Source organism: Argentina silus (assembly GCF_951799395.1).
Source record: "Argentina silus genome assembly, chromosome: 2".
NCBI lineage: Eukaryota > Metazoa > Chordata > Actinopteri > Argentiniformes > Argentinidae > Argentina > Argentina silus.
The window spans coordinates 4,039,418-4,049,207 of NC_139656.1; the positions used below are offsets into that span (position 1 = coordinate 4,039,418).

General features: G+C 42.5%; 1 protein-coding gene across 1 annotated transcript; it reads left to right on the forward strand.

Moving 5' to 3' along the window:
- The first annotated feature begins 467 nt into the window (after positions 1–467).
- Positions 468–4,449, forward strand: LOC310825013 (ubiquitin-conjugating enzyme E2 D2-like). Its single transcript, XM_083697417.1, has 7 exons — positions 468–739; positions 2,111–2,174; positions 2,648–2,679; positions 2,941–3,018; positions 3,205–3,310; positions 3,913–4,006; positions 4,118–4,449. Exons 1-7 carry the CDS (start codon positions 716–718, stop codon positions 4,161–4,163), a joined length of 444 nt encoding a protein of 147 aa, XP_083553543.1. The 5' UTR covers positions 468–715; the 3' UTR covers positions 4,164–4,449.
- The last annotated feature ends 5,341 nt before the right edge of the window (positions 4,450–9,790 follow it).

Below are 9,790 nucleotides of genomic sequence, written 5' to 3' on the forward strand. Positions count from 1 at the left end.
GAGAGTCCTCTAGTAGGACCACTAATCTAAAGAACGGTTATAGCATAATGCACCTAAATACATGTATTATTATTTATTTATTTTTTCTTAAATAAAAAATTATAATATATATATGTCTTTAATATTTCTTAACCAAATACATTTTCACACCCAAATAACCTGTGATATATATATATATATATATATATATATATATATATATATATATATATATATATATATATATATATATATAGGTTAGTGCATGGAGTAACATATTTGATGATTTCTGTTTATTAAGCCTATGACTACAAAAACATAGTGATGTGTCCTTATAGGGTTTTCCCGAAACTATGAATGAATGATGACCACTTTTTTTTTAATGACCTCACTCTTTTGACTCAATGGTTTCAGAACGATATCCTGCATCGCTCTAACCTGTTCCGCGGTGTAGGCAGCGGATGTAGCTTGTCGCAGGCGGACGATTGCATCACAGCAGTATCGAGAAGTGATGCGGTGCCCACAGCTGCTGGAGGAAGCAACCGGGTGAAGCTCTGTATTTCAGTTTCGCCTTAAATCCAAGCTACTCAGTCGGGAGATAGTATAGCAGAGAAGAATTTCAAACTTAGACCATTTTAACTCAGGGGTAACATTTGCGTTGTTGGGGCAATAATCGTCATTCGTAGAAGCAAAGCTACATTACGTTGATAGACCAGACAGAGGCACAAGCACAACAATGGCTCTGAAAAGAATTCATAAGGTAAGGAAGTAGCTAGCTGGCTAACCATCTAGCTAGCTAGCTTAATCGTCTTCGGCTTTGGCCTTGTTTCGCTTTAGGAACGCATAGCTAGCTAATGGTAGCTACCAGCTAGCCAGAGAAGCAAGTTATATTTTTTATCGGTATATCAGATCAATTTGTTCTGCCTTCTGGTTCATGGCGTCTTCCGATACTTGGACCCTGTTGTAGCTAACAAACTAGCCAGAGAGGGATAACGGTATTTGCTATAGCTAAACGTGGACTTGGAATTTCTAGCCAATGCGTTGCGGGTCAGTCTAATTGCTGGAATGGAATTGAACTTCACAGTTCTGGAACGTGGGCAATCATACACGTACAAAAGTTTTCCTTTCTTAAATAATGCTTATCTCTATTTGAGCTTCTGATTATAAAGCAACCCATGACAATGTAATTTACATGATTTATAAAACGCTATTTTTGAAACATGGAAAGCTCTATGAAACGTTTTTATTCCTGCGATTAGTTCTACCCCCACCCCTTGGCTAGTGAAGTTGGCTAACGTTAGCTGGCAGGTTTACGGTACGGTAGATGACAGCGTCGTGAGTAAGTTACCGCGCCGTGTTGGGTTGCTTGCTAATGACTAATTGAACAAATGCCAATCTGTTACAGCTGGTCAAACGTGATAAGTTAAGGACACAAATATAGCTGACTAGTACTAGATACTGCTTTCAGCTGGCTGCCAAGGTGGCTGTATAGTCTATCGGGATCGAATCTGATTTGCCGGTCTGTGTTATTCACAGCTGACACGAGCTATTTCCTTATTGTTTGTATAGCTAGCTAGCCAGTTGTTGACGACAGCCAACGCTCAAAGTTAGTTATTCCTACCATAAATGTTTAGGCATGTGTTTTCTTAACTATTACTTTACCCAACATTGGAGCATTATGCATAAATGAATTGAGATTGAATTGCAGTAATCCCACATGGTCATGTAATTGATCAATTACTTGACTGGAAAATGGAAGTTTAAGTAGTGAAGTTACAAGTCGTGTAATCACAGCCCAACCCCGGTTTTATTGGACCGAATGTTTAGAGATGTTGATGTTCAGAATTGATGTTGTACTTTTGTTGGACGTTGAAGGTGCACATTACGGTGGTAGGCTAGTTGTTCAATGAGTACAGATTGATTTAGGTAGACTGCAGACATGCTCCATAGCAAACATGATATCCACTATCTTAAACAGGTCGTCCACACTGTTGTAGGTAGAGCTTGAAATGAGTAACAACCAGTGATGTATGTGGTAAAACCTGCTTGTACGGAATCAATTCACTGAAGGATTTGTTTGTGAAAGTATAATGCTTTTCTGGTGCAAACTTAACGACTTCTCTTTCTTTAGGAGTTAAATGATTTGGCCCGTGACCCTCCAGCACAGTGCTCTGCCGGCCCTGTGGGAGACGACAGTAAGTCACCTCAAACCCAAATGACAAAACAACGCCCATAGAGGATTTTCAAAGGTGTTCTCTTGAATGTTGATGTCAAGCACCCAACAGGTGCAATCAACGGCGAGTGTGCCTCACCTTAATAAGTAATGATTATCAGTAACTCATACAATTTGTCATACAAAAACAGGATTGGATTCTTAATTCAACTAAAGCCTGTGGGCAGTTAAATGTAGATATGCAAGCGGACAGAAATGGATGCTTACACAATATGGTGTGATGCATGTAGACAGTCACACCTTTTCAGGTACTCGAAGTCATTTTGTGGTCCTCTGTGGCTCAGTTGGTAGAGCATGGCGCTAAAAATGCTTAGGTTGTGGGTTTGATTCCCGCTGGTACCATATATACTGAAATGTATGCACTCACTGCAATGTAAGGATAAAAGCGTCAGCTAAATGGCATATATTAACTCATTTTCTCCCTCCCTTTCCTAGTGTTTCACTGGCAGGCAACAATTATGGGACCAGTGAGTATATCCTCCTGTTTTTCGAAGTTCAGCCTTATTTACCTACACTTGTAGGATAATGGGTTCTTTGCATTCCCCTGTGGAGGAACTCTTTAAAGAACGATTTGGTTCTGTGGAACCCTTTCCACAGAGAAGGTTCTATGTGGCACTAAAAAGGATTTCCCCACAGGGACAAGCAAACAACCTTTTTGGTTCTAGCTAGGACCTTTTTTCTAAGAGTGTACCTGGGTCATGTAGTAACATCTATTTTCCTTTATACAGAATGACAGTCCGTATCAGGGTGGTGTGTTTTTCTTGACCATTCACTTCCCCACTGACTACCCCTTCAAACCACCAAAGGTGAGGCGAAACTACAGAGGCCGATAATTTCAGGATTTTTAAGAATATATCTTTTTTTTAAAATATCGTTTGCAGTACATGAGATATAAATGTTACTCAAGTTTGTGTGTCAAAGGAGATGAAGCAATCGATTGATTTTTATAGTACACTGAAAGTAATTCTATCCCCCCCCTATCTTCTCTGAAGGTTGCATTCACCACAAGAATCTACCACCCAAACATCAACAGCAATGGCAGCATCTGTTTGGACATCCTGAGGTCGCAGTGGTCTCCAGCATTAACCATCTCCAAAGGTAAGCCCTGAGTGGTTTACATGTGTGCAGTACACAGGCTTCTCCCCAAACAATGTAAGAGGGGTGCTACACCACCTTTGACTGCGCCACTGTAAACAAATTAGAGCAGCGATTACGTAACGATATATATAGAGTAACGATCTTTGGTCGCCAATGACGTCGTTGTTAAAAGCGAAAGTGTTATCACGTTCCTCGGTTAAAACTGTGCATTTCAGCAGTAGGTTATCTCAACAGATGCCCAGGATGCGCAAAGCTCTGAGCGTTGGCGAATCATTCTAACTCCACAAACTCAAATCACCAATGTCATCACATTTTCTCTCCCAAAGCTCTCATGTGGGCAGAAATACACGTGACAGCAGGGAGAAGTGGGGGGGAAATGTTTTAGTGGTATTTTTTTACATTAATATACGCGAGTCAGTTTTGATAATGCCAGCGCCACCTTATTCAAAGAACCTAGGGAGAACCATGGTACATAAAAATAAATAAAAAAGTCCAAACATGTTAAGACTTGTGACAGCGAAAGGTCAGGGACTTGCAGTCATGGTCAGCCTCGATGATCTGTACTCACTGCTGCTGTTGTTGTTGTTGTTCTTCTTCTACAGTTCTCTTGTCCATCTGCTCACTGCTTTGTGACCCAAACCCAGACGACCCGTTAGTGCCTGAGATTGCCCGCATCTACAAGACAGACAGACCAAAGTAAGCGATGCTTCATTTCTGCATTTTCTGTGTTATGATTGTGGGTTGTTTCCCCAGCACAATCCCGTCTGCTGCCAGGAAAAGTGATTTCTGTCTCCGTTTTCTCTCTAGATACAACAGAATAGGCCGGGAATGGACTACGAAATATGCCATGTAGTCTCGAGACAAAAGTGTGGAGAATGCGCCTTTATATTCAAAGGCTTGGGGGAGCTTTGAACGAAAAGAGGAAAAGGTCTGGTTGGTTTCCATTGGAGTGATTTCTTTGAGCCACACCCTCCCTCTCCCTACGCACTTGACCTCTTCCTCCCTCACGCCCCTTAACCTGTCCAGCTGCCATGTTGTACATATTTCAGACTGCAAATTGTAAAACCCCACTGTCTGTTTCTGCCACTATGTCCCATGTAGGACCACTTTTGGTGTTTTGATTCTAAAAAAAACAAAAACATTCCTTATCATTTTTACAAACCCAGGTGCTGCTTTCCCAACATTGAGGGATTTTATGTCTGTGTTTTGTTTCTATTATTGTTCCCCCACCCCCACCCACAACCCCCCCCCCCCCCTCCCCCCCCCCCAGCTGTCCTGTGAGATGATGAGGGATGGGCAGGGAGAGATTGGGCTTGGAGAACTTTTTTGTCTATTCTGTCACAATCGGTTACGATAAGAAAATAGCCTTCAATCTGTCACTATGGTTCCGGAAGCTTCTTGGGGACTTTCTGTATGGCACTGGGATGACCAAGAGCCAGCCGCACACCCCACCACTATATTCATCACTATCAATAAGATAGTAGTTCAAACAGTACCTGTGTACCCCTCTGCACTGTATGAGGTCGGACAATGGGGTAATGAGACAGATTTCTGTTGATGTGAAACTATCTGAATTTTACATCCAAATGTTTTCCCTCACCTTAGTTGGTCAAATAACTTAATCGTGATGTTGACAACTCTAAAGAAAAGAAAAAAATGGAACTCTCTTTTGATTTTGATTTTTTTTTCCCCCTTCTTCTCAATAATGGCGAGTCTGTGTCTTTTTGGGTTTAGATCCGATTTAAAAACAGCCAAAGTTTTGATCATTATAGCAATGTTGGGTGATACAAGGTTGTGACCGCAACAGTATTACCCAGCTTCATTGCCCATTTGATGTGCTTTTTTTTTTCTTCCCCTCATTGGTTTCCGAGTCAAATTCAGCTTCAAAGGGCATAGATTTGACACCAGTAAGAACGCATAAAAGAGTGTTGCATGAAAACAGTTCCGAAGTAGGAGCTTTAAAAATGTTTTTACGTTATGATAGCACCAGAAGAATATGAATGAGTTAACTGTCTAACCTCTCAAGTGTACTAAGTTGTAGGAGATGAATCTGATTGGGGTGTATTTCAGGTATTTTTATTTCAAAAAAGTGAACTCTCATTATTCTGTAATCACACTTTGTATATTTGAGCTGCCATTGTTGACTTAGAATCTCCAGTGACTCATTCTCTCGATCTCTCAGAGCTCTGGACTCAAGGACTTGAGTTTCAGACGGACAAACCTCTGTATATTTAATTACCTGAGAGCTCTTTGAGCTTGTGTGTTGATTAAACTGTGTAATAAACATGATTATTAAAGTTGTGGTTTATCATTCCGTCTTTGTATATACTTTATTTTTTATTCTTTGTCTATATTGTTTATTTATTTATTTAAAGTCATTGAAGGCTCACGCTATCCAGATGTCAAAGGAATTTAGGAGGAGTAATTCACATGAAAAATGTTTCGAGTACACCAAGTCCTGTACGGCTCGTGACAGAAGTCTCTCAAACATGATGGACAGGACACCTCCATCATATTAGTAGTAACACAGGACTTGGACTTGGCACATTTGGCATTCTTATGAATTATTCCTCCTGAGATCATAATTATAATGCTTGATGTAGTCAAGTAAAGTACAATTTTCAACACTCCTCTGTAAGGTCCATTCTTATTAGGAAATGTTACATTATTTTATGCCATGTTAAGCATTTTCCAGATTTCAGTGTTAGATTTAGATAGTTATTTATGTTGTAGCATACCCCTAAAGTTTAGCTCTTGACCTGCAGTATTGCCCTAAAATAATATAATATACAAAATCATCTGTTACCAATCATTCTATCTCTGTCTGCAATGAGGTGCACTGCCTAGTCATAACCTATAAGCAAAACTGGCTCAAGATCAGCAATTATACCCATTAATTTGCCACATACCAAAATGATGCCGTCGCAGTCCATCAATAACAGCGATAATGAGTAGAAACGTTGTTATTATATCTGCCACTAGATGGAGCTCTGTCATTGGATTTGGCTACACCATGTTTCACAGCCTGTGCCATTCATATAAGGGCCAAAATCTGTTGGTCAGTGAGGCATGACGATTTTTTGATGACATACCTCATATTTAGTGGCACATGTTGACCGTCAGCAGCCCACTGCAAGGCTCAGGTACACTCTGTGTGTGTCATACAGTATCATGAGAAAACACACACACACACACACACACGGCCCACATTTTATTTCACCTCTATAACTTTGGCTCTTACAATGAATTACAGAGCTTGAGACAGGGCCCAATACCAAGACTATGTGTGTCCTTGAATTTGGCATTACTGAAAGAAGTGGAGGAAGGCATGACCGTAATCAGCTAGAGAGAGAGAGAGAGAGAGGCCAAGGTAGAGCTTCTACAATATCATATGAGGTGGAAAGCGAGGGATTCAATACAGATGAGTTGAAGAGGTGAGGTAGGGTGAGACAGGCCAAAGGAGGAGAGGCTGTCCTCTCCTAGCGGTGTGGGGGAGTGAGCAAGGGGAGATGTACTGTTTGTTTGGAGAGCCTGCGTGGCTTGCAACATTCCTCAGTGTCTGAGAAACCGGACGTTCATCTCTCTCTCTCCCTTTACTCCCTCACCCCCCTCACTCCTCTTTTTAGGCTGTCTTTAGGGGCTCTCCTGTGGCGCTGGTCATGTGTGCAGCTGGAGAAGGAGGCCGTGTAACACTAATCCCCAGCCCGGCTCAGGAAAGTACTCTGCCTCGTTTCGCACAGAGAGAAAACAACAAAGAGCTGAGTGTGGCTGCAGCCCCAGGGCTCAGCGCGCCCACCAGAACGTCTCCTGTGTCACAGCTTGCTGCTCCCTCCTACCCATGGCCTCTCTCTCTCTCTCTCTCTCTCTCTCTCTCTCTCTCTCTCTCTCTCTCTCTCTCTCTCTCTCTCTCTCTCTCTCTCTTTCTCTCTTGACTCAACCCCCATCCCAAGAAAAAATGTCCTTTTAGAAACTGTGATGCCTAACCTGTCTCTTGCGTGCGTGTACGTGTGTGTGTTTGTGCGCACTGTGCGGGTGGGGAGAGAAGCAGGAGTAGAGAGAGAGAGAGAGAGAGAGAAAGAGAGAGAGAGAGAGAGAGAGAGAGAGAGAGAGAGAGAGAGATTGACTTCTGAGGGTCAAAAGCAGGAATGTAGACAAGCCTAGAGCGGACAGGAAGAATGTGGTCAGTCTGGGCATTGTAAAACCAAAACGATACCCTATCAGGCCAGTGCACCAGGATGCCAAATCAAATTGAGGGACTCTGGTTAGTGGACTTTCAAGACATTTGAAATGAGTTGGCCTATAAAACTGCACAAGGTTAGGCTACAACCGATCCTGCAATCCTAACACCAACGCAGTATTTTGAGCGTAAAGGCCTGGTGCTTAGTCACTTTCGGTAGGAAAGTGGTTTCCAAAGGCGCTAAGGAAAGCGAAGGGATTGACGTCTGCTTAATATGAGATACGGTGAGACCGGGCGAGTTGCCAGGGCCATGGTAGACACTCCAGGGATTACGGAGCAATGCGTGTCCAATGTATTCACGCCAGTGCATCGAGAGGAACTGGATGCGACCATTGTGCATTTACCTTGAACGGAACCCCTTCTCAACCCATGACCACGGTCATTGATCACGTTCGATGTAAAGATAGAATAGAGAGAGAAATAGAAGATTTAAACATCTTCATACATCATTGGCTACTGACAGACAGAAATAGAAACATTTGTGCAACTGATTTTTCCCTTATTGAGCTCACCAATAAGGGAGGTGAATAATTAACGTTGAAGAATTCATGGACAAATCCAAATGTTTCACAGGGAGGCATGAGGTGCGCTCATGTGCTGAGCAATGATTGGCGCGTCAATGGATGGCACCCAACCACTCCAGTTTTGTGACGGTTACAGGTTATTCAAAGATTCATGCTCCATTGATAGCACAGGTGGAAGTTGTATTAGTTCGTGCAAGTTTAATTATTTTAAAGATATGTTTATGTATGCAGTCATTATCATATAGGCCTAGGCCCAAGTTGTCCTGCGTAATGTTGAACGTAAGGCCACATTTGGTGACAATCACTGTGTGTGTATGTGTGTCTGTGTGTGTGTGTGTGTGTGAGAGAGAGAGAGAGAGAGAGAGGGAGGAAGAGAGTGACAGAGTGTGTGTGTGTGTGTGAGAGAGAGAGAGAGAGAGAGAGAGAGAGAGAAAGAGAGTGACAGAGTGTGTGTGTGTGTGTGTGTGTGTGTGTGTGTGTGTGTGTGTGTGTGTGTGTGTTTTGTGTGCGGGAGGGAGGTTGGCTGGCTAATACCAGTGTTGGTAGAACACCCCCTCCCCTCTCTCTCCCTCTCTCGAGCTGCCGCGTTATTTTCCAGCTCGGAGCCTCAACCGCACGGCTCGATCGATTCGCATTGATTGTCCCTGACGAGCTGCTCCACTTTCTAGCCAATGTCAGCCCGTCTGCGATCGGGAAGGAGAGAAATGAAGGAAAATCTCTGCCGCCCTGGCGGTGTCATTTCCACACACTTCGGTTGGCCGCCTGCCAGCAGACAGGACATTCGAAAGAGGTGGAGTGGACTCTTGGGCTGAGCGAGAAGTGGAGCCGAGCGCACCGGTCATGGGCGACAACCATCGCCGCTGAGCACTGTTTGGCCACTCCTGTGCGCGCCGCACACAGGCTACAGCAACGAGTAAAAAAACAACCCATCGCCAAATTATCAGCGGCCAGTACTACAATTAATTAAATGTAAAACCATCAGTCGCATGTGACGTGTCAGTATGAACGTAGGCTATCTGTAATTAAGACAATACGGTTAACAAAATACACAATGTCGATAGATTAAACCATTAAACCACGACCAGAGTCATTGGATTATTACAAATCAGTCTCACAAGGCCGATCGCACATGTTGTTAAATTTGGGTGAAATTGTGAATTATATTATATAGGCCTATACATTCCATAAATACACTATACATGTAGCATACATGAATCACACTAGACGATAATCCCTCACTGTGAATTTGAAAATATAATTTGATTTGGTCAGTTAATATTCACCTGTGAATATCTTTCCATATTGTGGGACTGTATAGTTGAAGTTATTTGTAAGCATGAATGTGTTAAAAGAAAGTTTAGTCTTAAAGAGGTATGACGAAATATCAACTTGCGTTCATAGACAGAGAAAATCATATTGTGCATATACAGCAAGCACTGATGGGAGCCTCAACACCCTGTAAAATGCATCTCCAAGACATTACGTAAAGCTTTATTAACAATCGTGTAATTCGTCAGAGGACCTAAACATATCCAAGTTCATTATGTAAAAGAGTCATTAAGGGACGTGCATGTCTATATTTTAAAAGGTTTCGGCGGTATATTTTTTTCCGTCTCTACGACACTGAAAGTCCAGTTCGGTTTTTCCGCGAAGCTCCAAAAATCTATGAAATGTGTTTGCATGTTCTTCTCCGCGAGCGGGGATGTAGAGGTGGGATTG

Coding starts and splice junctions, on each gene's coding strand:
- LOC310825013 (XM_083697417.1), top strand. CDS start 716: ATGGCTCTGAAAAGAATTCATAAG. Junction 2,175..2,647: donor CGGCCCTGTGGGAGACGACA/GTAAGTCACCTC, acceptor TCCCTTTCCTAG/TGTTTCACTGGCAGGCAACA. Junction 3,019..3,204: donor ACCCCTTCAAACCACCAAAG/GTGAGGCGAAAC, acceptor TCTTCTCTGAAG/GTTGCATTCACCACAAGAAT.